The 26,029-nt window shown below is 41.5% G+C and overlaps 5 protein-coding genes, 1 long non-coding RNA gene and 1 other non-coding gene across 10 annotated transcripts; 2 read left to right on the plus strand and 5 right to left on the minus strand.

Annotated features, from left to right (window-relative positions):
• Nucleotides 1-3,123: 3,123 nt before the first annotated feature.
• Nucleotides 3,124-3,196, minus strand: TRNAR-ACG. Its single transcript has one exon. It is a non-coding gene; the product is annotated as a tRNA-Arg (tRNA).
• Nucleotides 3,197-3,409: 213 nt separating this feature from the next.
• On the plus strand, nucleotides 3,410-5,396 carry LOC115734494 (annexin D8). The gene is made up of 6 exons (XM_030665316.2): nucleotides 3,410-3,514; nucleotides 3,743-3,888; nucleotides 4,058-4,276; nucleotides 4,408-4,620; nucleotides 4,831-4,923; nucleotides 5,047-5,396. The coding sequence occupies exons 1-6, from the start codon at nucleotides 3,427-3,429 to the stop codon at nucleotides 5,251-5,253; spliced, it is 966 nt and encodes a 321-aa protein (XP_030521176.2). The 5' UTR covers nucleotides 3,410-3,426; the 3' UTR covers nucleotides 5,254-5,396.
• A 1,966-nt stretch (nucleotides 5,397-7,362) lies between these two features.
• On the plus strand, nucleotides 7,363-10,806 carry LOC115734316 (eukaryotic translation initiation factor 3 subunit A-like). Its single transcript, XM_030665052.2, has 4 exons — nucleotides 7,363-8,163; nucleotides 9,400-9,563; nucleotides 9,628-9,846; nucleotides 9,954-10,806. Exons 1-4 carry the CDS (start codon nucleotides 7,635-7,637, stop codon nucleotides 10,665-10,667), a joined length of 1,626 nt encoding a protein of 541 aa, XP_030520912.1. The 5' UTR covers nucleotides 7,363-7,634; the 3' UTR covers nucleotides 10,668-10,806.
• LOC125315437 lies at nucleotides 10,802-11,397 on the minus strand. The gene is made up of 2 exons (XR_007198699.1): nucleotides 11,150-11,397; nucleotides 10,802-11,066 (listed from the first exon to the last, which is right to left on the minus strand). It is a non-coding gene; the product is annotated as an uncharacterized LOC125315437 (long non-coding RNA).
• Nucleotides 11,398-11,620: 223 nt separating this feature from the next.
• LOC115734317 (mitochondrial fission 1 protein A) lies at nucleotides 11,621-14,335 on the minus strand. The gene is made up of 5 exons (XM_030665053.2): nucleotides 14,090-14,335; nucleotides 12,736-12,874; nucleotides 12,476-12,597; nucleotides 11,979-12,042; nucleotides 11,621-11,894 (listed from the first exon to the last, which is right to left on the minus strand). The coding sequence occupies exons 1-5, from the start codon at nucleotides 14,180-14,182 to the stop codon at nucleotides 11,809-11,811; spliced, it is 504 nt and encodes a 167-aa protein (XP_030520913.1). The 5' UTR covers nucleotides 14,183-14,335; the 3' UTR covers nucleotides 11,621-11,808.
• Nucleotides 14,336-15,267: 932 nt separating this feature from the next.
• On the minus strand, nucleotides 15,268-19,246 carry LOC115734526 (probable magnesium transporter NIPA6). 4 transcript variants are annotated; one of them, XM_030665363.2, is made up of 10 exons: nucleotides 18,924-19,246; nucleotides 18,754-18,810; nucleotides 18,309-18,399; nucleotides 18,036-18,196; nucleotides 17,825-17,952; nucleotides 17,397-17,534; nucleotides 16,248-16,340; nucleotides 15,812-15,932; nucleotides 15,584-15,732; nucleotides 15,268-15,541 (listed from the first exon to the last, which is right to left on the minus strand). In XM_030665363.2, the coding sequence occupies exons 1-9, from the start codon at nucleotides 19,051-19,053 to the stop codon at nucleotides 15,605-15,607; spliced, it is 1,047 nt and encodes a 348-aa protein (XP_030521223.1). In that variant the 5' UTR covers nucleotides 19,054-19,246; the 3' UTR covers nucleotides 15,268-15,541; nucleotides 15,584-15,604. The 4 variants fall into 4 exon arrangements, with proteins under 4 accessions (XP_030521223.1, XP_030521222.1, XP_030521224.1 ...); XM_030665362.2 differs by having other exon boundaries at nucleotides 15,268-15,732; nucleotides 18,924-19,245; XM_030665364.2 differs by having other exon boundaries at nucleotides 15,268-15,723; nucleotides 18,924-19,238.
• Nucleotides 19,247-22,863: 3,617 nt separating this feature from the next.
• LOC115734496 (F-box protein At4g18380-like) lies at nucleotides 22,864-24,463 on the minus strand. Its single transcript, XM_048281130.1, has 2 exons — nucleotides 23,154-24,463; nucleotides 22,864-23,119 (listed from the first exon to the last, which is right to left on the minus strand). Exon 1 carries the CDS (start codon nucleotides 24,337-24,339, stop codon nucleotides 23,164-23,166), a length of 1,176 nt encoding a protein of 391 aa, XP_048137087.1. The 5' UTR covers nucleotides 24,340-24,463; the 3' UTR covers nucleotides 22,864-23,119; nucleotides 23,154-23,163.
• Nucleotides 24,464-26,029: the final 1,566 nt, after the last annotated feature.

Genomic DNA, 26,029 nt, shown 5'->3' on the forward strand with positions numbered 1-26,029 from the left:
GGCATGGGAGCAGTGCCGGAGGAACATGTTCTCTGCCGACATGGTTACAAAGCTACTGCTGCTGTTGCTGAGCGACTGCATGGAGAGGGTCAATAGGAAGGCCCAGCTCCTGCTGAAGCTGCTCTGAGACTCGTGGCTGGAGGATTTGATCAGGAATTTTTACGATTTTGCTCGCAGCAAGGTCGTCGTCCCATTCCGATGATGGTTCAATACAATGATTCATAACAGCGTTTGAAATTTTTGTTGCGTTTTCTTTTTTTAATTTGTTAGATTTGTGGTATTATTTCTTGTTTATGTCAATTTGTCTTTGCAGGGAAGTTTCTAATGGTAGAGAGAAATGAGGGGGAAAGGGAAATGGTGGAGAGGGAACGTTTTAAATTAGATTTTGATCTATAGAGAGAGATTTGTATTTTGGTAAGTAATTTTGGATGTAAGGAATTTTTTGGTTGGAAAAAAAGCTCATCAGATTCAGAATTTGAAGAGTACATCAGTTGATCTCTTATGTTCTTTACTGTTGTTAATTAATATTCCGCAAAGGGACTCTATTAGTTCCCTAATCTTTTGGTATTTGGTTTAGAAGCTTTTTGTTGGAGCAATGATGGAAGACAAGATGCTTTTGCGGATTAATTTATGGCCTAATCTCTTAATGTTTGTTTAATTGTATGCGTAAAGCTTAATGGATAGAGAACGAGTGCAATTTGGAACAAATGTTGGGTAATTTGTCGTGTATACGGGAGTCTGTGTGGCTGTCTTGAATTTTATCATGAAGGAAAATATTTACTTTGTGAGACTTTCAACTGGATGAGTAGCAACTAGAAGTTTTTTCTTTGGGATGAGTGAAGTGGCAACTAAGTTCTATTGTGATACTTGTTGCTGGAGATTGACTTTACACCTTTTCGGTATGTGAGGATTCTACCTTACTGTGTGGGGCCTACAGGTTATCTTTTCCCATTTTGGTTTTGAAGCAAAGTAGAACACTCTGTATGTGAGCTTGGTCAACTATCTAAATAGATAGGTTCTTGTAAATTTGTTCTTTCCTACACTTGGCTGTAAACAACTAGGTGTCCCCATTGTTTAGTTCTGCTGTTCTGCCTTATTTTCCTTTGATTTGTAATGTTAAATTGGTTTATCAGCTTCATCCTAATTATTCTTAACTTTTGTTTTGATCACTAGAATCAGGACGACTTCACTGAACTCAAGCATGGAATGTCTAAAAGGCTCTTCGCCCTTCTCAAGAAATTGAGGGAGACTGATCCTTCCTACCATCAGTTTTTCATCTTGTAAGACAAGGTGAGCAGCTGTGGAGAAGGGTTTTTTTCTCCTTGCAAATCTGGTTGAGGACTAGATGGGGGCACCAATGGTTATGTTGATCAGGTGCTTCAAACGCACCCCCATGGTCAGCAGAATGCATGAAGCACAGGTATGTTACGTGTTGCCTAATTGCTGTTCATGTTTAGTTCTTTTCATGTTTAATCTATATCTGTGGCATTTTTTTTTTGTCCTCCTTAAGTACACAGGATTTGGTCTGGTTCATTGCTTGTTTGACTTTCAAGACAATCGATATATTGCTTTATTAGAACAGTTACTGAATTTTGTGCTGTATTTGGTATCTAGTTTTTCTGTCGACACTTCATAAAGTTCTTGGCTGGTGAATGATATGTTGAAAGTTGTTACGTTATTGAACATGGAAACTAGTTTTCCAGCATCGTCATTGAGTCTGTCACTGTCGTCCGTCATTGAATAAGATGCCACTTAAAGTGTGTTTAGTAGATTGTTCTTCTTTGATGAGTTTTCAAGAGATATCTGCAGAGTAAATTGGAGAAATCATTTCATCCAGCATCAGGGCGTTCCCTGATGTGCCGTAGAGGAGTGTCTATGTGCTTGGGCAATTTGCCTTTAGTAAATATCTCTTTCTGGAGATCGCGATCCTGGAAATATAAATTCACCTTTGCAGGAAATTATCCAGTATATCATTGTTTTGTTTGACCAATCGGTGTAACCACAGGTTTTGCTGGGATTCCATTCAACAGGCGAATGGGTGTTAAAGCTAATGATATCAGTCAGCGGACAGACCTGCAGACGACATTTCTTGGTTCATCCCAAAAGCAGGGGAAGACTAGATTCTGGGTTTATGTTCTATTTGAGAAGGGAAGAGCAAACTTTTTTTGCATATTTCCCTTGTTACAGCAGAATCGTTTTGCCTACAGAGTTGGGGACATTATTCATCAACTGTATTTACAACTAAATTGTGGGATTTAATGATGTTTTATTAAATACATTCTGATTTGTTTTCCTTTAGAGATCTGGCACGACATGAGGGGAGAGAAGTGGAGGCTAAAAAGCAAAATCTGGGTTGTAGAAATTGTACTCTTTCGTTAAGCAGATGTTCCTGCGTTGCCTTGCCGAACTCGGAGTGTGTATCGTTGCTCAATAGTCAATGCAGTGATTTGAATAGATATTGAGAAGCGTGTATACATTTATCACTTGAGTACCTCACAGAGCTTTGCCATGATGATCAGAGTGAACGTGATCAGGAATATGCAATGTTAAAACAAAACATGCCGGGAGGTAGTTCCGTGTCAAGAGGGTCATGTAGACGCTTTCTCGGAGATCATATCATCTTCCTTGCTGCCATTTTATCAGCATATAGCGAAAGCCCGGTTCTCGAAGAACAATGCAGTCAGACTCTGGCGTTCTGTTTCCGCCACAGGTAGCATCAAAGTCCTTGGTTATCCTGTTCCCTATCCTTCCCCATGGGATGCGAATAAGGTTCTTGACTGACGAGGAAGATTCGCCGCTGAACTTTCAAAGAGAACATGAGGGTCTCCGTTTCGGCATTACATCCGGTATTCGATGCAGACCATTGGACCGGAGGAATTCATCAGGTCACCTTTCTTGGAACTTCTCATGAAACTAAAACCAAAACCGAAGTCGCGCTCGGGCTCGAGATTATAGTAACAGGAGGGGAGCTTCCCCAAGGAGCTGATATGCTGTGCACTTTGCGCAAGTCATTTTCATCAATTGCTTTCGCTTTTGCTCTTGAAGGCAACCAAGTTTCATTTGCAATCTGGATTTAGGAATTCAAAACCATAAAGGGCAAAAAGGGAAGAAGGGAAAAGAAAGCGACTCCACTGGGGATCGAACCCAGAATCTCTGGTTCCGTAGACCAGCGCCTTATCCATTGGGCCATGGAGTCTTTGTTTGACATCTTGACGCAAATTAAGTATAATATCCGAAGACAAACCTTCGTGGACACTTTCTTTTCTTTTTCTTCCCTCTTCTGACGGGTAATCACGTTACGATCTTTGTATTGTGAATTTATTATCGAGAAAAACGCCTCGTTATTAATTATTATTTAACTCTTTAACATAACAACTATAAGAAAGGGTCAGTGAAATGCGTAGTTTAGCTTCAGTTTCATATGAAATGAAAGAGAAAAAAATGAGCACGCTGGTTGCTCCCAAGGACTTCTCTCCTGTTGCCGATGCGGAGGCCATCAAGAAGGCTTGCCAAGGTCTCACTTCACATCCCCTTTCTTCCTCCGCTCTTACTCGCCGTTTTCTGCCCTGTCCGTCCGACCGTTCTCGGTTTCGCGGTTACCTTTGCATCGGCTCGGTTTGGTCGTGTTACTGAGGCAGATATGGCGCATTTCTCAGACCCGGCTTCGATATCCTTAGAGGTTATGTTTGTCTGTCCACCTTTCATGGTACCCTTTGTTCTCTTTTGATTTTTTTGCATATAGGATGGGGAACGGACGAGAGGGCCATAATCTCAGTCCTAGGACACAGGAACATATTCCAGAGAAGGCTCATCAGGTTGGCGTATGAAGAAATCTACCATGAAGACCTCATCGGGCAGCTCCAGTCTGAGCTCTCCGGTCATTTCGAGGTCCGTGATTCGATCCCCGCCCTCTGCACATGCCCCATCCCATCCCATTTTTCTGCATCACAGCTGACCCGGCTTGATTTTATTTCGATTCGGATATGACGTTTGTTGTTTTAGCACCGTGAATTACTTAGTTTCTCTTTGAACGGGTGATGGGAAATGTCTGCGGCAGAGAGCTTTGTGCCACTGGATCTTGGACCCGGCTGATCGGGACGCGGTGTTTGCTAACTCGGCGCTGAAGAGGGCGACACCTGATCATCGGGTCGTTATAGAACTCGCGTGTCTCAAGTCCCCGGAGGAGCTGTTGGGAATCAGGAGAGCGTACAAATTCCGGTACAGGCGTTCCTTGGAAGAGGATGTGGCTGCTCACACTACCGGAGATGTCCGAAAAGTGAAATTCTCAGAGCCCCATGATTCGTGCTTTCCTATCAAAGAATTGAGACTAGACAGAACGATTCGTATGAGAAAACAAATTTAAAATATGATGTGCTTCCCTCTTTCAGCTCTATGCTTCTTGTGCAGATTCTCGTCGCGCTCGCGAGTGCTTACAGATATGACGGCAACGACATCGACAAGGAAATGGCTAAATCGGAAGCGGGTATTCTCCGTGACGAAATCCACGGGAATGCTTTTAACCATGAAGAGCTGACCAGAATCTTGAGTACAAGAAGCAAGGCGCAGCTCAATTCAACCTTCAATCACTACAGGGACATCCACGGCACTTCTATCACCAAGGTACACAACATTCTAAGCCAGAGAAGAAAAAGTGCATCAGACAACAAACAAAGAGGAAAAATGAGACTTGCCCTTTGAAATTCAGTTCTAGACTTCTGCATTGGCTTCAGACATTTCCCTGTTGTTCCAATAAGAAGAAAACTTCATCAAATAGCTTTTCCGTGTCTGTGAAAGCACGATGCGCCGGTAATGGGATTCGATCTTTCGTAGGGATTGTCGGGAGACCCGGCGAATGAGTATCTAGAGGGACTGCTACGGACCGCTATCAGATGCATCAAGGACCCCAGGAAATACCTTGCAAAGGTGCGCGAATGGCTTGCAAATAACAAAAGGCCAAAAACGTTTGGAGTCAACAACTCCGCCATTCCCGTTGGAACTTCATACGAGCCTCCGAACTTCTAACATCGGAACTCGGGGTGTTTGCAGGTGCTTCGCACTGCCGTGAATGCGGTCACGACCGACAAAGACGCTCTCGCCAGAGTCATCGTCACCTGCGCAGAGAAGGACTTGGCGGAGATCAAAGAGCTTTTCCTCAAGAGAAGCAGCACGTCTCTTGAGGAAGCCGTGGCCAACAGCACCTCAGGAGACTTCAAGGAGTTTCTTCTGACTCTACTTGGGAGTGAAGACAACTAGAGGATTTCCTTCTTGGGAGTTTTCAGATAGAATAATGAGTTGGAGCCGTTGCATTGCGTCCAAGTACAACATGGTTAGCACTGCCAAAGGATTGATTTTCCTTTTCTCCATGGCTTTGATTTGACTCTTCCTTCCATGCGCAAAGTGCGCGGACGCCTTGTTTCAGAAATGGAATCATTAGTTCATGAATTGGAAAGTCTTTGTTGATGTATGGCCGGCTAATTAGGAGTGAGCGATTTTAAGGTCGGTTCAAATTCCACCAAAATTTGGAGCCTGCGGTGCATATCCCGAAACCCGAAATCGGATTGTTTCTCTGATTTTCAATTTTACTTGGGATCATGCTCACTCCTACTGTCTAAGTAGCACCGACATCGACACGTGAGGCGACGTGATACGACACGCCGACATATTATTTCTCAAAAATAGAGAATGCCGACACATTGAGATACGTTGTATATTAAAATAAAAAATTATCATTTTTATGATTATTTCAATCAAGTTAATTTGATTCAAATCCATAAATAAGTAAATAATAAAAAAAAACCTATAATGAATTTACACTTCGACCCAAAAAAAAAATACACTAAAAACATTAATCCTTCATTTGTTGATATCATTCGTTATTTCAAATTGACAAATTCAACTACATTCCATTCTAATAAACCATCATTTATTGGTGGAGCTTTTTTCTGTAAAATATTAGGTTTCTATGAATATACATTCTTCCCCCTAAAAAATTGAAAATGTTTCAAAATAGATTCGCGTGTGTCGGATTTTGCATGTCGGAATGTCCGACACATGTGTCGCTGATGTGTCAGAAGAGCTAATCACGTGTTGAGTGCCCGACACGAGTCTTCCGGAAAATGTCGGTGCTGTATTGCCTACTGATGACTTGGGAGAATCCTGAAGATGTCTTGCATCAGTGGACTCTTTAGTTGAGGACAAAGCGCATGCAACACTGTTTGGTATGAAACCTCAGCACCCGCATGCTGACGACATGTGCCTTTTACCGCCTCTTTTTACCAAATCTTACCATGGATTGCGATAACTTTGAGCATCAAAACGATCAGTGTCCGCCGGAGCTTTGCCCTTATCCAGAAATCTCAGACCTCAAACATACCTTTTTCAGACAATCAAGAAAACGGTCCCATCATAAATCATGCAGATATAGATGTCAACTCCATATAATCAATATAGATAGGAAATTATAAATAAATAAAAAAATGCAATTGTGCCACTGAATAGTCTTTTTTTTTTTGGAAAATGTGGAAATTTACCCAACTTTTCTTTTATGTGTAATTGCAAATGCAATAAGCCTTTCATTCATTCAATCGGATGGTTCACCCTCTTCTTCATTAATCAAATATGCATGTCCCTCTCTCCATTAGAATAGACAATGATAATGTCATTTTCATCTCTCTCTCTCTCTCTCTCTCTCTCTCTCTCTCTCTACATATGTTTTCTTAGTCCAAGATTCCAGCTTGCGGAAAGAAGAATAAGACAATCTTTTTTCAGTTCTTTGATCTTAATTTTGTTCTTTAATCACAGTCCTTAGCAAATGCCAATCCGGCACAAGATTGAGAAAAACCAAGAAGAAAGAAATACAAAACTAGTTGCTTTCTAGTACTTATCGCCGCTCTACCCAATGAAAAAAAAATTAAAAAAAAAAAAAAGACTTAAATTTAAGTGAAAATTTTAAATGAAGGTCCGAAATGCCATTAATTTCTCTAATAAGAGCTCAGTGTGGATCGCATTTTAAATAAGTACCTGAAATGCCCTTATAATTTCAAAGAAGGGCGTGGCTGTCGAAGGGCATTTTTGTCCCTTTTTTTTTTGCAAATTTATGTAGAAATGTAAAAAATGGAAATGCCCTTCAATCAGGCTCTTCTTTGAAATAATGATGGCATTTTAGGCCTTTATTTAAAATAAAATTGACTTTGAGCTTTCATTCGAGAAAATAAAGATATTTTAGATTTTTATTTGAAATTTTTTCTAAATTTAAAAAACGATAAGTAACTCCCGCTAAATATGACGTGTCACCGGAAAAAAACAAAAAAAAAACCAAAGGCAAAAGACTTCCCCCAAGTCAATGACTCCAATTTTGTCTTAAAACGCAAATTCACCACCACATCCCCTCCGTGTGACTCACTCCCTCGCAAGTCCCAACAGAGGCGGCTCTTCTCCTTTGCCGTCATTTCTCAACCCTCCACCGACACTGAAGGCGGTGCACCGCCGTCTGCCGGCGACGATCCAATGCCCTGCCTCCTCCGCAATCCGCCGCAATTCCTCCGCCTCCTCTCCCTTTCTTGCTCGGATCACTGACCCACCGTCCTCTCTTTCTTCCTTCAATTCCAATTTCGCCGCCCAAAAAAAAAAAAAAAATGGATTCGAGCGCGTCTTCGATCGACCAAATCTCCAAATCCGCCGCCGAGATCCTCGCGAAATGGAAGCAGTACAACGACAAGATAAGCTCTTGCATCCAGAACAGCGATTCCCCATCTGGGTCCAGCCCGAAATCTGCGACGCCGCCGCAGCCGCCGCCTCCTCCTCCGCCGGCCGCGGTGGCGGTGGCGGTGCCAGTCCAGGTGCCGACCCGGAGAGTGCATGCAAAAGGGTCGAAGAAAGGTTGCATGAAGGGCAAAGGAGGGCCGGAGAATCTGAGGTGCAATTACAGAGGGGTGAGGCAGCGGACGTGGGGGAAGTGGGTGGCCGAGATTCGAGAGCCGAGCCGAGGAAGCAGGCTCTGGCTTGGGACGTTCCCGACGGCCCTTGAGGCTGCTCTTGCTTATGACAAGGCCGCGAGTGCAATGTATGGCTCTTTTGCGAGGTTGAATTTCCCTCTCGGTTTGAGTTCCAAGGACTCCTCCAACAACTCCTCTTCTTCTACCACCGTTGCTGCTCCTGAGAAAGGTCTAACTTTCCTCTGTAAATTATCCATCTTTGTGGTTTTTGGGGTGCACAAATTTGGGTTTTGTGTTGTGGTTTCTTGGAGATTGGATGGTAAATTAACTACACGTAGCGTTTGAGCGGTCGGTGGTTTTGATGGATGATGAGCATGTTTAAAAGTAAAGCGATCTTTTAGGAAACCAGGAAGCTTTCGAGGGAATGTGGTAGAACGTATCAGGAAAATATTTGCAAGTTGTGCATTTTAGTATTTAAGCTAAGGGAAAAAAAAGGAAAAGACTTGAGGGGGAAACAGGAATGGTGGGGAGCCGTAGGGCATGGTGGTAGCTGCATCGAGATAATTTCGAAATTTAGTTAACGGGGAGTCCACTTTTGCCATTAGGACAAGTACGATGAGCCCTGGTTTTATAGTTTTAGGCTTATTGATCTATGATCTTTCCTTGAGGATATCAACAGTATACTTTTTGTTGGCGCTATCCTAGAGTTAGTTCCCATTTGCATCTACTAAAGAAGAGTGAAGATCAATATTGCCCACCAATTAAATCTTAAGCATAAACTAATTTGTTTAAGTTTTCATCTTCCACCCGCCTCCGGTTTTTTAGGCTCTAGATCTGTCTCAAGCAAGTCACCTAGGAAGCATAATTGGCTGTTTGTAATAATAAGTTCATCCTTTTGGTCTCTGAACTTATTCTGTTCCATGGGTACTCTCTGCCAATTGGACTCTCTCTTAGGGAACGTCTCTTGGAAGACTAACTGTTGCCAACGAAAGCTGACCTCCACGCAAAAACATGAAAAGCTTTTCTTGAGCTTATCCTGAGCCTGTACAATCTCCTTATTCTGGCATTACAGTCTCCAAAACAATAATTCATTCAAACCTGGAGGTAGAAGAGAATTTTCTTATTAGTGTTTTGGTAAAAGAAGCCTCTCCTAGGGATCAGATCTAGTAGAATTTGGCTATGCTGCCGAAAGCTGAGTATACCTGCTGAATCCTGATGAGCATGAAATACACCATTGGAATTGCATGAATCCTGATGGAGGCTAAGATGCTTGTGCTTGTACTGGTCAAGTAAACGGTTGGAAACATCTTGAATGGCATTTTAATCCACAGAATGGCTAGTCTTTGACTGACCTTTATGCTATTACAGTCAAGGTTGTGAACTAGCTACTGTATGTCCATGAAACTAATGTATTGATGGTAAGTCATTGCTACCTCATGCGTTTCGTATCAATACTCCTCTGCAGATGCTTCAACCTTAAATGAGCCACTGTCCGCCGATCTCCATCTCGGCAGTTTTTCGATGGTTTTAGTAGATGAGCGTCCAAAAAAGCATTCGAAGGCCAGCACTTCCTTATCACCAGGTGCAAGGTCATCGCCTCTTAAAGAAAGCGAGTCTTTGGAGTTCGAGGTACTTCATCATGCCTGCTTTTTTTTTGTTATGAGCATATTTTCTGAATTTTCCGTCCTTTCAGCTGTCACTGCGGAGTGGGAATGGAATCTCCAGTCCTCAACACAATACGGAAGTAGATCTCAAGCAGGAGCCAGCTGAAAATATACTTCTTGATCTCTCCAAATCTGTCATTTGTGTTGAGGAGGTTTCTGACAAGACTACTGTGGAAAAGGCGGAAGGATCAGCTGAAAGTTCAACCACCTCAGATACTACCTTTGATTCATCTAAATCTGTCGACATGGTACTTTCTTTATTTTGACATGCATATGTTCTGGAATCGAAGCTGGTGCATTTTCATCTTTCAGTTATGTTATTTTCCCTTTTAAATTTGTGTTGGGATATTTATAGATTGCTACCAGCAGCACTGTTACACTCTCTGAGAGCAAGGATTTGAAAACATGGCTATCGAAGATGAGACAACTCATCAATGGAAAGCCTGTTGAAGTCTCTGCAGAGGCAGAACTTGCCAGTCTCATCAAATCCAATGATGAGGAGGCTCAGAAGGCTAGAACCGTGTTTGAGAGCTTGAAGTCCATGGATTTCAAATCACTATCTGACCCCGATTTCTCAGAAAGATTAGAGCAAGCAATCTCTGCTCTTCTGTCCGACAAGAGCGACACACCTCATGGATGCTCAGCTCTCTACAGAATCTCAAAGCAGATTTCTTTTCTTTGTTCGGACTTCAAACGGGCACAAACCGATATACTGGAAGTCACAGAGATGTTCCTTATGAAAGATTCCCTGAAGGCTGAGCTTGACGAGAAGACCGTTCATTTCGAAAGGTTACAGAAGATCGATACAGGATGCGACAAGAAGATTGAGAGCCTCGAAGCCAAGATCAGCAAGCTGCAAGCCCAGTTGAAGAAGGAGAAGGAAGCGAAAGTGGAAAACTCTTTCGAAATAAAGAGACTGTACAAGGAGACCGAAGAGAAGGGGGAGCTTTTCAGGCAGTACTTTGAAGAAGAAGCGAAGTGGAGGCTTAAAAAGAGGAAGGCTGAGAGGGACGTTGAGCGGGTGGAGAAGGATTGGGAAGAGCTGAAGAAAGAATTTCTGCTGTTCTAACACAGTATTTAATAATGTTTAGTTGCTGTAGTTTCCAGACATGTTGGGATTGTAGAATACTTACTTTGTTTTGAACTATTGAACTCTCAAAGACTACCAATTTGCAGACTGAATCTGTTGGTTGGCCCTCGACATTCTTGGATTTTGTCACTTCCATGCTTTGGAAATTTCAGCAAAAAGGAAAAACATTGTGTTACTGCAGTGGCCTCTGCTAATAAATTGGTGGGAGCATGAGTTCCGAACTCCATGTTAACTGCAATCTCCAAGACCAAGGCTGGAGCTGGTGCATCCTATCATGGTGGCTCGGCCGAAGTAGCTGCAGCCCTTGATTTTGTCTCGATGATGATCAGATCGTTTTTGTCATATTTGGCTGCGAAAGTGCATTTCACATCCGGGCAACTCCGTAAGACAGAAACTGACTAGTTGAGCGTCCGAACAGAATGGAAGCATGAACCATGGACAACGCCTCCAAATGGCCCTACCCGTGGATTGCGTAGGTTTTCTTGTCGTTGGACAATCATTGCATCTGAGTGGACGAGCTCAAAAAGGTAGAACTCCAAGTGCTTCTGATAGGAGGTGCATTCGAAATTACCAAATAGCGCACTTGCTCCAGCCAACGCCTGCCAGTCGATAACAAAGTGGAACAAAAAGGGGGCACCCAGAAGATTGGAGAGAAGATAGTAGCGAGCAACGTCAATAGTCTACATAGCTTTCATGAGAAACGTCAAGCAACAAGTCCCTGATACAACATTTCAATTGTTAGAGACTCCATATGGCATGGTGCGATACTGACATAGCAGGAGATGAGCAATGATGGAAGGCCCTTTGTTGCTGATTTCTCTGCTACATGGGCAATGGCTTGGATAGAGAAAAAGAGAGCAAGAGAACAAAGAACAAAGTGGGAAGCACGACCTTGTCACATACTTTCGTTCAGGTAAGCAAAGAGAGACATATCAAAGAACTACCTTTACCTCACAGTGTCCATCAAACAAACGACAAGTGACTAAACTTCATCAAAGTAGACGATTTACTTACCACATCACTATTGAGGTTAGCAAAGAACAGGAGAGAAAAAAAAATTAACAAACTTTAGCATGGGTTGTTCATATAAACAGAGTACTCTAGGGGGAGCGTGTGTGGGTCATTTCTTCCTTGAGAGAGCTGCAGCAAGTCCACCTGCCAGCAATCCTAGAGCAGTAGCAGCAATGCCAATGCCAATTATCCCATCTGCAATCAAACAAGGTAGGATAGTCAGAGATCTCTACACTTGGAACAAACTGGGAGGATAATGATTGGTCATTTGGTCCTTACCCTTTGTGATACGGTCTTCGATTGTTTTCTTAAGTGTGAGAGCCTGTCTCCAATCAGGGGCAATCTGCCGGAAGAATTTTGTTAAATATGTCAGAAGAATGCTAACAACTTGTCCGACAATCAAGCAATTCATGCATCACATAAATCTCCCATATCACCCATATATGAACAACTACTGGTGAAAGATCTGATGAAGAACATAAAGTAACTAACAGCAATATCATACCAACACCAATCATACATCAAGAAAATCGAATTGTTTATTCATTGTCCTAAATTATTTGAGAATCAGATGAATTTAAGCAGTTGGAGCAAATGACTCGTGTTTCAACAAGTGTTGAAAACAATTTCTGATGCCCAGACAGCATTGATAAATGAAGGGATCTAGGAGTGAGAATGCAATATGCTGATAAGGGTTAAGATGCAATCTGAAGAAAGCAGTAATACAAGAAAGGACTCTAATGACTGTTATCAGACATGAAAAACTTAAGCCTGACCCGCAGACACCGCTCCACAAGGTCCCTGCTCTTTGTGTAGTCTCCACTTCTGTAATAACCAACAGCTAGAAGATAAAGCTGCTCTCTCAATTGCAATGGACTCTTAGTGCCAGAAATGGAAGCTGCAGATAGATGTCAGTCACGAAATTATCCAACTACAAATTACATAAAGTAATACCTACACGTAATCAATGCTAACTTCTTAACAAAACCACCACTGTGCGAACCTAGCCATAACAATGAGACAGCCTACTCTTTACCTTCAAGCATTGCTATTCCACGCTGGACATCTTCTGGTTGCCTTGAGTGAACAAGTGCCCATGATAAACGCATAATACATTGACTGATAAGCTCATCAGATGAGCCCTTTTCAGCCTCAGCAACTTCTCGCTCACAACCCTAATCAAGTGAAATTTTTAATGGGAACAGCAAGAAGAAATATAAGCCAGCTATGAGCAACAGATTTTTCATATCAAGAGGTGGAAAGTTAGCGATTGCCTAGTAACTAAAAGCTAGAACAAGAGTCAATAAGAACGTTACGTTTGAATGAAGTCTAACCACTTTTGATAGATATTTCTACAGAAGGAAGTTTATGACTATTCAGGCAAAATAACACTAAGCAAAAGAGGCCAGTGAAAGCAACACAAAACAGCAAGCACAACATGCCACGTTAAAATGATAACTGATACAACAGAAGTACAATAAAAGCACCGACAATGAGTATGCAACATCACTGATCAAAAGCAATCATCCCACCTCATATCTCGAATCACAATGACGACCATCCAGTCTCTTAATCCATCACAAACCCGACAAACAAGTAACGTGGCATGACTTGATATCGTCAATAATGCAAAGCATGCTGTATACTGATACAACAAAATGGAATCAAGGAATCAATGCTTATACCTCAAGGAATCACCTCATGATAGAATCCAAATGCAAATGCCAGCGAGCCAATTCAAGTGAGTCCAAATGGCGTGGATCTCTTACTTAAGCTCATCTACTATCATCATGGTCCTTGACACTTTCCATCTCTACGCAACTATTATTATATCATGGCGGTCTCGCAAAAGAATCATTCTATCACTCAATTACTCACCGTAAGCCACGAACCGCCATAATTGCTGTTGCTTTCTCATCATATGTTCATGATGCAGAGCCCATACATCATTGAGAAAAAAGGCAATAGATAAGCATTCCCCAGATACACACAATACACTCTGGAGTCCTTCACTATGTTCTATAAACGGTATCCTATCCTCAATTACATTTACATCCGCCAGGTTTTAGGCACTACACTTCCTTTAAAGCGAAACAAGCCCTCAGTCACACCACTATTGCCCGAGGCGGCAAACAAAATCACACTATCGACAACTTATTTCGTGAACAAAGCCATTCCTGCTTCGACCAAAAAAAAAAAAAAGGTCATCCCTGCATGTACAATCAATATGAAGAGCTCCGACCTACAATCTGGACGCATGGAGGTGAAATTCCCCTCTCACAGAACTAAGAACATTGCAATTTCAGCTTCCAATAGCTATCTAATCAAAAGGAACCAATGAATGAACCGAGAACTTGAGAGAGAGAGAGAGAGAGAGAGAGAGAGAGGACCCCGATGACGTCGCGATCGCACCAGGGGATATGATCGGTGCCGGTGAAGAAGTCGGAGACCGATCCGAAGAACTTGTTCATCTTCGCTTCCATTGTTCTCTGCTTCTTCCACCGCGAGAGAGAGAGAGAGGAGCGAGAACCAGTTCAGAACTTGCGGAATCTCACTTTCAGAAAGAGCGGTTGGGCTGGCAGAGTGCTCGCATGGCACATCAACATCATGTCGAACTCCCTTTTCTTTCCTCTCTCTATCCCTCCGAGTTGTGGCTTTTGCTTCACGACCACGCTTTTCCCTTCTTCTTTTTTTTTGCCCGTCATTTCACAGTTTGATATTATTTCTAACGTGTAACTTTTAATTATTTTCACGTCATAAAACTTGAAAATGTAGTAATTAAGTACTAAAACTCTCAAAATATGTAATCGAGTCTTAAAATTTATCAAATTTGTACAATCAAATCCTAAAACTTATTAGTATTTTTTTCGTTTGTCTAGTTAAGTGGAATTTGTGCTAAAAAAGAAGTCGAACGGAATTAATGAAATGATTTCATTGCATAAATTTGATAAATTTTTAGAATTTGTTTGTATTTTTTTTATAAAAATTTTTTAATTTAATTATACTTTCTTAATAAATTTTAGAATCTAATTGCACGAATTTTGAAACTTCTGAAACAATTATCCCTTGTTCCTAAGTGTCGTTACTTCAGCGCCAAGCTCAACAAATACTTTGTTTTCCGCACGTTAAGCCTTTTTGTTTTTTTCGCGACTAACGATTGAAAAAGGACTTGAAATCCGGTGATCGCGCTTCCACCGGGCCCTCGTGGACGACAGATTTGAAGCATTGTTGGAAGAACTCTTTAACTTTCTCGACTCAAATGAATCGATTCTCGTTTGAAGAACAACAGTCGCAGTCATTTTCCCTGAGCAAACATCAAAGAGACATGGCAAAACTCCATCAATCTGGAAAAAAAGAATTCTTTATCTACACCAATCAATCTCAATCAATCTACAAGAACCACCCCTATCTGCTCTGAAGGAGGAAAAGAATAATCTAACAGGCACTCCACATAGTGTGATTGATTTTCCCAATACGGGCCTGCCCAAGGAAAGGATCCCGCGAGAGCGACCAGCCATTCGCTCGGAGCTCGACACAGCTCGGTGCTCTGCTCAAGGAGTAGGCTCGGCTCGTCCGCTGAATGACCACGCGCACTCTGGATCGCCTTGAAGGTCCAAACTATTTTCAACATCTTGCTTCCTTCACTTCCCTCACCGACTGTACAAGTCTCCGACTACTGAGGCCACAGTACAGGGGTCCTAGTAATTGCTGACTGGCCTATTCGAAGGTTAATAAAACCTAACTGACACCCAAGAGCTGAGACGCGCTGCAGGGTGGTTCCGTGTGTTATGCAATCGGAGTGAGAATCATCATGGGCATTCTGTACAATCTTACCTCCCGCTTAGGTTTGTAAATTTGAAGTGAAGTGAGCATTATTTCTTCTTGAAAACCATCTAAAAGTACCGCTATTGTCTTCTCATGCAAACTTCCTCGGCTGGTGGTGCATTTTCCTCGTCATATTTGGAATCACCGTTTCCGCTGCAGAGCCGAGTCGATAGTGAGGATGATACGGGCGCATAGTTACCTGCATTGGCTTATTAACATTACATGACAGGGTCGAATCAGACTAAAAGAGAATGGAAAATGAAGGTTCGACAAAGGAAGTCTCATACCTCTGAAGGATGGACTCCTTTCGAAGTCCTTGGTTGTGTGCAACAATATGGTCCCCGAGAGCACGACAATGAAACCACATATTTCCGAAATGATGTCTCCACCGTTCTGACCGTCCCAATCCTAGAACGGAAACAGCCAATATTGGTAACTATAACACGGTACATTACAACTAACAGGCTATAAGACTACTTGTTTAAGTAAACCCCGTCTAACAAATAAGAGCCAAAAGTTAACTTGTGCAATTAGTCAACTCATGCAAATCCAGTTTTATAAATGTGACAGATTTAAAACAAGATAATTGGATTGTGGGGGTGTGGCTGCAGCTCCTGTTTTCAGTTAGCCTACTACTCTCTCAAGGACACACTCAACTAGAGGCTAGAAGGTCAAATAAGCAAAGCCGTTATGAATGAAAATGCGCATCGTGCCTTTTCATACCTTAAACATTATAACACTGGCAAGGATTGTAAGGGTTGTGAACATAACATAGTAAATAGGCGACACAATGGCAGTGTTGAATGTGTCCAGTGCCTGAAATATCAAAATCAAAGAAAGAGCAGGACAATATTGTAAGCATGGAGTGCAAGCATGAGAGGAAGCATTTGACTGGGATCTATCAGATACGATTATATGTCTAAAGCAAACCTATGAGATAGAAACAAAGCTGACCAAGAAAAACTCTTAAAGTAAGCTCATCAAGCAAGTATTTTATCCACAAGCAAACAGAATGTCAAAGAAACCTTTTGCAGGAAAAAGCCAATTGTAAATTGTTTCTGAAGCAAACAACCTTGACTCACTGACCCCAACATACAGAATTACCACTTAGGTGTTGAAAAAGCTACACCACTGTATCCCAGCGACAAAGAATGGAGGGCAGTTACCTTGCCAAAAGGCCACAGGAAGATAGAAATGTCTTAGACTAGTGCAAGTTTACAGGTAGAATTTAGTTTGTGTTGAACAACTCAAACTCAGAGTCCTCAATTATCATAGACACAATGATAATAACAATAATGAAAATCCTCCCCAGTTCCTGATTGTTTTAATCATAATTAATGAGATTCATGAATGGATCAGAATGCACATAATGCAGACTATAGGTAGAGAGGCCAGACTCTCAAAACAACCAAATAATAAGGAGAGAGAATGTCTGGAAAGAGAACTTTGACTTCTTCATGGGCATAATCTTCAGGACTAACTGTAACCAAGTTCAGACGACCAAAAAAAAAAAAAAACAAGTTGCTTAATTTACCATATCACCAACCAAATGCTTCTAACGTAAGAAAACTAAAGTTCTACCAGTCTTAAAATCCCAAGAAACATGAAACATGGAATTGATCAGGTACCATAAAACAGGACAACAAGCACCCTATTTAGTTAAAAGAGAGATGCAGATATTCCATGACTGCCTTTTCTCCCAATGTTGTGTAATCCCAACATAAGGAAAAAGTAAAAGTTACAAATTTTTATAGAGGAAATTCGGTGCGTCATTGGATGTTGGCGGCTGTATGGCTATGATAAATTGAAATTTACACATTCATCATGGGGTAAAATTAGCTAATTAAAATTGGAAAACATCTTGGGACAGACCTTATTGAGATAATTCATTTGGGTAATAACACATGTAGCCACAACCAACATAAAAAACCAAGTCTCCGGATAGATCAACTGATTCTTCCCCTCAAAAGTCAACTTCAAAGAAGTCCCAAGTGCTTTCACACTCATCACCTGCACATAGATCATACAAATGATGAGGACTGAGAAAGCAAAAGTACCTGAATGCAAGGAAAATTAAATGTGTCCACCACTATAATTGTAGCTTGTTAACTTCGTTTTGACAGGATAAAAAGAATTACAAGAGATGGCGGTACCATGAATCAACAATCTATCTAATGCTGATAATGCAAGATCAACTCTCATGTTTAAGTGGCGCTTCCAACAATCTGGTTGGTGTATAGACACTAAAGTAGGTCGGAAGGAAGAAAAAAACCCAAAAGATGCCAAAGCAGTTATTTTACCGAGAGAGAGCCCATTAACGAGCAGATGCCAGTGTAAACTAGCACATTCGTGTGTCCACATCTTGGTGAGAAATGGAAAACCAGGATGAAGACCAGCACGATCACCGAGCCGACGTAGAGCAAAAAAGCTGAAAAAGACGTATAAATGCAGTCAGTTATCAGCATATTGCTGATCGTATAAAGAACACATAAGCCAAGCCCGAAGACTGACCTGGTTGAGTTGCCATAATCCATATTTGTTGAACAGAAGTGATGGGACTCTCTTGTGGTGCGTGGACGACGATTATGACAGACCCAACAATGCACATCACACAGCCTAAGATCCCCAGCTTGTGTAGTTTCTCCTTCAAGATGAAGTGAGCCAGCACGGCACTAACCAATGATCCAAAGTACACACGTTGAGGACAATCGAAAGGGCTCATATTGTGATACTGCAACAAACACCCACAAGAACATGCCAAAAACTCGAGGAGAACGACACTACCTCACTATTATACTTAAAGCACCGAGAGGAGTGACAAGCACCGCCGGGGCGAATGCGTAAGCTACGAAATTCGCAACCTCTCCAACAATCACTACATCGGAAAACAGAAAACAGAAACAAATTCTGCAGAATTTCAGCTGATGAAACAGGTCAGTACTACTAACGAGACGGTTATGGGATTATCCAAAACTAAAGCATGAAGCTAATGGTTCAATTTCTTGGTTTCTCTTACATTATGATTATCACTCGGTTTCCTTTGTCAAAAAAGACTGCAACAAGAAGTAACATAAGCCATTTATAAACGAACTATCACCGCCAAAAGAGCAATGTACATGCTCCAAGTTCATTAAATAACCTTGATCTCAGTGGTTAGAATCGATTAAGCGAACTATCGTCACTAATAATTGAGCCAGAAAAATGAATGATGGAAATCAAAGGAGCTTACTCGTGATCATGCCCACCCACCACAGAGGTTCCAACAAATACGCATACCCACCAACACCTTTCACCCAAAGATCAAAGACATCGAATCAGTCCCGTTTTCAGGAATTTCAGGCACCCAATTCGTCGAAGCTAATGTTCTTTCGAAGGAACAGGGAAATCGAAGATATTTACCAGCTCTCACCCCAGAAACAACGGCAGCTCGTCGGAGGCCCTTCTTCTTGATGATGAAGCTACCTCCGATGAACCCACTCGACAGGAGCGCCAAGACGACGCCGGTCAGGTTGTCCGTCGAGAAATCCATCCCTTCTAATCTCTCCACCCCTCGCCCTCTCTCTCTCTCTCTCTCTCTCTCTCTTCTTTCTCTTGCGATTTCTCTTCATGAACGTCGTCCAATCATGGGCTTTTTGCAGATCAATCTTCTGTTTTCGCGATCCCTGAATATTCCCTGTCAATGAAGGCGAGAAGCCTACGGTGTATGTGAATACAGCTAATGCGTCAGCCACTGTTCTGGTTTTTTGGCAGTTAGCTTGTAATTCCATCATTTTGATATTAATTATGTATTGATTAACCATTAATCACGATGGTTGTATTATTTAGATTCAAAAAGATAATTATAATTTCCGTTGATTTGGATTGGAATCGGCAAGTGATGTGCTTTCTTTCTGTTTGGTTAGCGAGTCTTGGCACCGTGTGCACGTTACAACGAGGTCGTCTCTGGAGGGACAATATGTCGGTCACGTGCGTGGAACCATTCGACGTGGTGTGTAGATCGGAACTTTTCGAAACTGCGAGGAGCAATTACAAAAAATGATCTTTGAATTTTTTGCTAATGTGATTTATAAATTTTTAATTTATTTAATGCAATTTATGAATTTTAACTCGATATCCAATATGATCTTTAAATTTTTAATTTGTTCAATATGACTCTTGAATTTTTTATACATTATATAGAAAATGTCTGATGTTATTCTTTTTAATTAATTCAAGTTCATTAATAATATTAAATATTTCGATTTAGTTCGCGGATTAAATTGAACATGTACGAAAAGTCCAAGAACCATATTAAACAAATTAAAAGTTCATGGACCGTATTACACATTGAGTAAAAAAAAAATAATGGATCATTTGTATTATTTTTCCAAACTGGAGCATGTCGTTGTTCGATTCAATCTCTATACCCGACAAGGACAGAAAGGGTCCGGATGGTTTGGGGTTTACACTTGTGTTCCCACAATCACCCCCGGTGAATTTCAAGGACTGGATACGATCGTCGTTAAATGATCCAAGGTACCCGTGAGATTGATATATGCATCCGATTTGGGCCGAGCGAGAGAAAGGCCATCATCCCGACATCAATTGTCAAGCAAGTAAAAAACGATAACGCTAGATTAGTCCTTCATAGAGGATCCTAAATAGAGACAAGTGAGTGAAGTGGAGTTTAATTTCTCAAATCAACGCGCCTTTCAATTTCACCATCTGCTATGGTAAGGAGATTGTTCACACAAGTCATTCTCTCGTATATAGTTAAGGTGATAGCACATCGATAAGTGATACTAATTTATCCCCTTGTGAAATCGAGAAATCTTGATTTGTACTAAAATCATGTCAGCGTGATTTCCCTACGAACGGTAGCAGGTTCGAATACCGCAAAGTGTGTGGGATTGATCTCTAAGCTCCGAGCGGAGCGGAGGCTCATGACCAAATCGGCAATGCCATCGGTTCCTGGCGACGACCAAAGCTCATCTCAAGAAGACGTCATTAGAGTTTCGACCCTCTGACCTGGAGAAGAATTTCTGTCGACCTTCGTAGCCCGCCTTCCCCTCATGGACAAAGGGAAAGGAAGCGATCATTCCTACCGTTAATTACGTTCTTTGGACTTTTCACTAGTGCTTGTTGCTGTCGACATCAGTTCAAATCTTGAAGGCATGAATATGGACATTTTAAGCCCTTTAAATGTCAAAGCAAGCATTTAAAGGGCTTAAAATGTCAAAGCAAGCTTTGACCAAAAAAAAAAAAATTGTCAAAGCAAGCATCGGACTGTCCCTTTTAACATCACGGATGATCTGTTTCGAGTCAACCCTTGACTTTTTCGTGAGCTTCGTCCTCAATTGGGATGGCGGCTCTTGTCCCAAAAATCGAGAACCGGAACCTAAAAGTGTCGATTCCCGGTTCGCGAAATCATGTACATTCGACCGGATCGTCCCTGTCCGATCCCTAATTGGACCGGGACCGGCTATATTTTGGCTGTATTTTTCATTTCTTATTTTCTTCTGATACATGCACGGATTTTTATAAAAAAAGAAAGAATGGTTGGGAAGTCTCGATCATTAAATTATTCAACTCCCCTCGCCTCCGGTCTGCGGCTGCCACTAGAACCAAGCCTGTTATTGCATACTGCAAATTAAAAAAACATTACACTCAGCCTCCAAAAGCTTGAAATCTTCGGGGACTGCAAAGTAAAACCGGCTCTCCAGTCTCATGATCTCCTGCTTCGTACAAAGTTAAACATTACATATCACCCTAAGGGAGATAAAGTGTCACGTGAGCCCTAAATTTTATCGAAAAAAATACATCAAAAATGTCAAAAATTATATACGGCGCTCATTTTAGTGTTAAAAGTTTATTTTGAATCATTTAAGTGTCAAAATTTTGAAAAACGATTGTTTGAGTGTCGACTTTGATCTACTCAACCAAAATTAGACGCGACTTTTTTTTTATTGGTACCTAAAGTAGCTCGCCGGAAGTCCAATCGGCATCTAAGGGCCTATTTAATAACGTTTCTGATTCTCTATTTTTCTGTTCTTTTGTTTCCCCATAAAAGAAAAATAAAAAAAATCTGCTTCTGTACGTCAGTGGATTTTTTTGTTCCCGAGAATAGATTAGTGGCCAAGGAATAGATGTGGAATAGAAAAAAGAAATATAAAAAATAGCTTCTTTGTTCTCGATAACAAAAAGAGAAGCAATGTTATTTTAGAAAAACAAGTTTAGTGTAAGTTAATACTCGTATCAATCGTTTCTTTGTCACGGATATATCAATTTAGGATTTTTTATATGATATTAACTCGATTTAACGGAAACTAATAGACAGTAAATTTGTCGCTAGTACATCAATTTGGAGTAAATTTGTTACTGGGTGTACGGTTTAGGATTTTTGGATATCGAAAAATAGCTTTAGGTAAATTATCACAAGTGTACCGATTTTGAATTTTACGTAGTCAAAAAAATAGCTTGGGGTAAATTTATCACATGAGTACTTGTTTGAGATTTTTCGTAGTATTAATCCAATTCAAAAAACACGAGCTTAAGATTTCAATTCCATACATGACTTGTTTGGAATTGAAATCTTGATAATTAATGAAAAAATTGGGAATAGAAAATTTTAGGGCTATACCAAACGCATTTATGTTCTTTTTATGTTTTGGGAATAGAAATTTTATATAGCTACCAAACACATTCTTTGCTCAAAAACACATCTAAAGAATAGGAATAGAAAAAACTATTATTGAAAAAAATTGTTCCCATGAACAGAAATTTTACCATATGCACGCTAAGACATAAATTGACAATATTTAATGCACTTCTCCAACCTTTATGCTTAATTTTTTTTATTTTTTTTTTTTTTTTTTGTTCTCCCTTCTTCTTCTAGCCGATTGTCAGATCTAGCGACTAACTATTGGAAGAAGATAAGAAAAAAGGAAAAGAAAAGATAATGGCATAGGCTACGTTTTTACTGACACGTCACTTAAAAATTTTAATTGCAAATGCCACTTTTTTTTTTTGCTAGAATTCTCGTCGAAGGCACTTAATTGATCATTTTTTTTTATTTGGTACTAAGTGAGCTGGTTAAAACTTTTGATATTAAAATAAGCATCATACACAACTTTTGGCACTTTTGATGTACTTTTCCCAAATTTTGTAATAGAGTAGCTAATTTCGTCGATTCGATTCCACTCAATGAACCGAAAACCTCCCAAAGTTGATAGGTTTGGTTCGATTTCCGATTTGAATCAGAATTGTTGCTTACCATTATAATCTTTTCTAATGGTCGTAGAGAATTCATGTTTCTGTTGTTCTAGTCCAAGGGTGAGCCAATTTGGAACTATGTTGAGTGGCCTTATTTTGGAAAACCATCTTAAGGATTCGAAATCAAGCTTAAAATCAATGGAGGTCCTCCTTAAGAATTTAATTCGACGAGTTTAATCTATTGGATGGAATTACAAACGCCTTAATTTGTTCCCCTAATGAATCAATGAATCCACCTCGTGCTTGAAGTATACTTGTCTATCAAAGTTTGGCAACGTGATATGTACAACATATACATGTGTCCAAAAAACAAAAACCAAAAAACATAAAGTCGAAACCTTAAAAAGAAAAGAAAAGAACAGAAAAAGCTGCCGTGTCCAATCTCATCTTAGAAGGAATTCATCTCCAACATGTACGTCTTCTTCATCTTCCTCATCTCCCTCACCGCCTCGCCGAACGCCTCTTCCTCTCCATCGCCTCCCTCGAAACTCGCACTCTCCATCGCCTCACCCAGCTCGACTCCTTCCTTCGCCTTCCCCTTCTCGCCGAGCTCACTCGCCGGCGCGATCAACACCATCGTCGCCCCTCTCATCACGTATCCGGATTCCGGCAGCTCCAGCTCCGGCGCGTACCACAGCTTCATCCTCAGGTCCGGAACGCGGCTCCTCTCCGCCGCCGGCGCCGCAGCAGCAGCATCGGCCGCCTCCGACTCGAAGGATCTCCTCAGCTCGGCGATCTCTTCCTGTCGCATCCTGACCTTCCCCTGCTTGTCCGAGTCGACGATGGCCACGGTCTTCAGCATCGGATGATCCGCTACGATCTGTTTGAGAAGATAATGCCTCACCGAAGCGGCGATCAAGCAGGAAATGATCCAGACCACTCGCAACTTCAGCTCCTCCTCCGCGATCACCGGTTCGGGCTCGACCTCGACCTCGACCTCTTCAAAGGCTCTCCGTCTCGATTCCCGCACGCAGCCCTCTTCCGAGGCGGCGGCAGCGCTGTCTCTCCTCCGCAGCGAATTCGCTCCGAGGACGACGCAGCTCTTCATCTCGCCTCCGAATTGAGCCGTCCACCTGAGGACCATGCGCTTGCCGTTGGGTCCCACCGCGTCGACGCAGGAGGGGAGTTCCACGCGCAGCGACTCGATCCCTCTGAAGGGTTTAAGGACTTCGCCCGGAGTGGGATGAGAATCGTTATCGCAATCTTCGTCGCCTTCTCCGCCGGAGCAAGAGACCGAATTAGGAGAAACGACGCGGTGGAGGAAGCGGAGGGGGCTGCGGACGAATTTCTCGAGGAGACGCGAGAAGAAGCCGCTCCGGCGGCGGAAGCGGCCGAAACAGTAGTCGGAGGAGGCTCGGAGGAGGCGGGGGTGGGGGAAGGCGAGGGAGACGGTGGTGGTGAGGGGGACGAGGGAGGAGAAGCGCTTGGAGACGGCGAGGCAGCGGGCGAGGGACCTCGCGTCGTGGACTCGGTCGAGGATGTGGAGGAGGAGGTCGTCCGGTAAGCGACCGAGCTGGTCGTCTTCTTCTTCTTCTTCTAAAACCTCCGATCGTCGAAGATCCATGGATCGAAACGACGTGGGATGTGATGGCAAAATACAGAATCTGGGTCTAGCTAGGGTTTTGGCGGAGAGAAGGGATGAAGAGATAAGGAAGCAATGGAGGGTTTTGGCAGAGGATGGTCTTTCTATATATATAAAGAGAGAGAGAGAGATAAAGAAAGGCGGTCGGGTAGAGAGAGAGAGAGAAAGAGAGAAATGGCGAGTAGGGACGCAATTGCACGCGGTTTCGAGTGGAACGCAGATTCGAACACGCATTATGGGAGCGAGGAGAGGACCACTATGGAGGATACGAAGTTTCGGACCGGCGGGATTCATCGGTTTAGGAAGAGCAAGTGTGCATTTCCAATTATCAGTTATGTTGCTAATTTGCAACCAAATTATGTCCCCAAAAAAAAAAAAAAAAATCCCAACTATATCTATTGCGCTGAAACAATCGATCGAACAATACAATAAATGGAATAAGAATTATGTGGTTTCGTTACGTTTAATGAAAGAATTCAGAAATCTTATTCACAAGATTTAATTGGCTTCAAACACCAGAGATATAATTCTCTAGCAAAAGGAACATTTGCTTCTTATTTATAGGCAATGATTGGATCTAAAATACGAAATCTGCTCTAATTAGGATTAGAAAAATTATTTAAAATATGAAATATCGCACTGATTTCATCATGGATAGATTTCCGTGAAATTCAAAACAAGAGCCACTGTTGCCATTTGGTGCCGAGTACAAAAACCGCCGCTATATCTCGACAAATTCGAGCTCTCCCGCTCTCTTCGGTCCTCGCGAGACGTCCGAAGAATCTCTTCACGCTCTCTCGATTTCCATTCCTTCGTGACGAAGCCAACGGCTCGATTCTCTTTCGAATCAATTGTACGACCACCGATGGTGACGAGATTATTGCGATTTTTCTCAAATACGCTATTTTCCTTTGCGTAATGCTTGAACCCACATTTAAAGGACGTGAAAAGTCATAAAAGTACACCTTAAGAAGCACCCCCGGCTTTCTCATTTGACCGTGGACCGAGTGTGGGGAGTGGTTTTAGTTTGACCATCCTTATCCTGACGTTCCACGTTGATATGCACTGAGCCATTCGATGACGCGATCCTCATCGCAGGGTCCCGCCATGCCATTGATTGATGGCTGTTGGCATCACATGACAAATGACGTGTTTACCTAATTGGAAGTAACTCTTGCTTTTACTATCCCCAATTAAAGGAGTTTAGAGATTTCTTTCCTTCCTCTTCTTTTTTTTCTCTTTTTCTTTACCAAAAGAGAAAAAAGTTAAACTCTTGGTTTATTTCGCAAAAAGGAAAAGATTTGAAAATAAAATTTAAAAAAATGATCGCTGATATTGATTGAAATAATTACATTCATTAACGATCAGAATTTATAGCTAAACATTTTCATAAATAATAAAAAATATTTATTTTTTAAATAAAAATCATTAATTAAATTCATTAATCAATTCAAGCGATATTTTTTGAAATATATTTTCTAAATCATTTGAATTTTTGCGAAACAATGCCCTTTTTTTTTGTCAATAATAAAGGCATTTTAAATTGACTAATCATTTCAAATTACTTATAAGAAAATGGCTTTCAAATCATTCATTTTTCAAGGAACATCCCATAAGTTCGGTGCACCAAATCTTGGAATAACTATTTATTATCTTGTGCGCACGTTGAAAT

Source organism: Rhodamnia argentea, chromosome 6 (assembly GCF_020921035.1).
Source record: "Rhodamnia argentea isolate NSW1041297 chromosome 6, ASM2092103v1, whole genome shotgun sequence".
Taxonomy (NCBI): domain Eukaryota; kingdom Viridiplantae; phylum Streptophyta; class Magnoliopsida; order Myrtales; family Myrtaceae; genus Rhodamnia; species Rhodamnia argentea.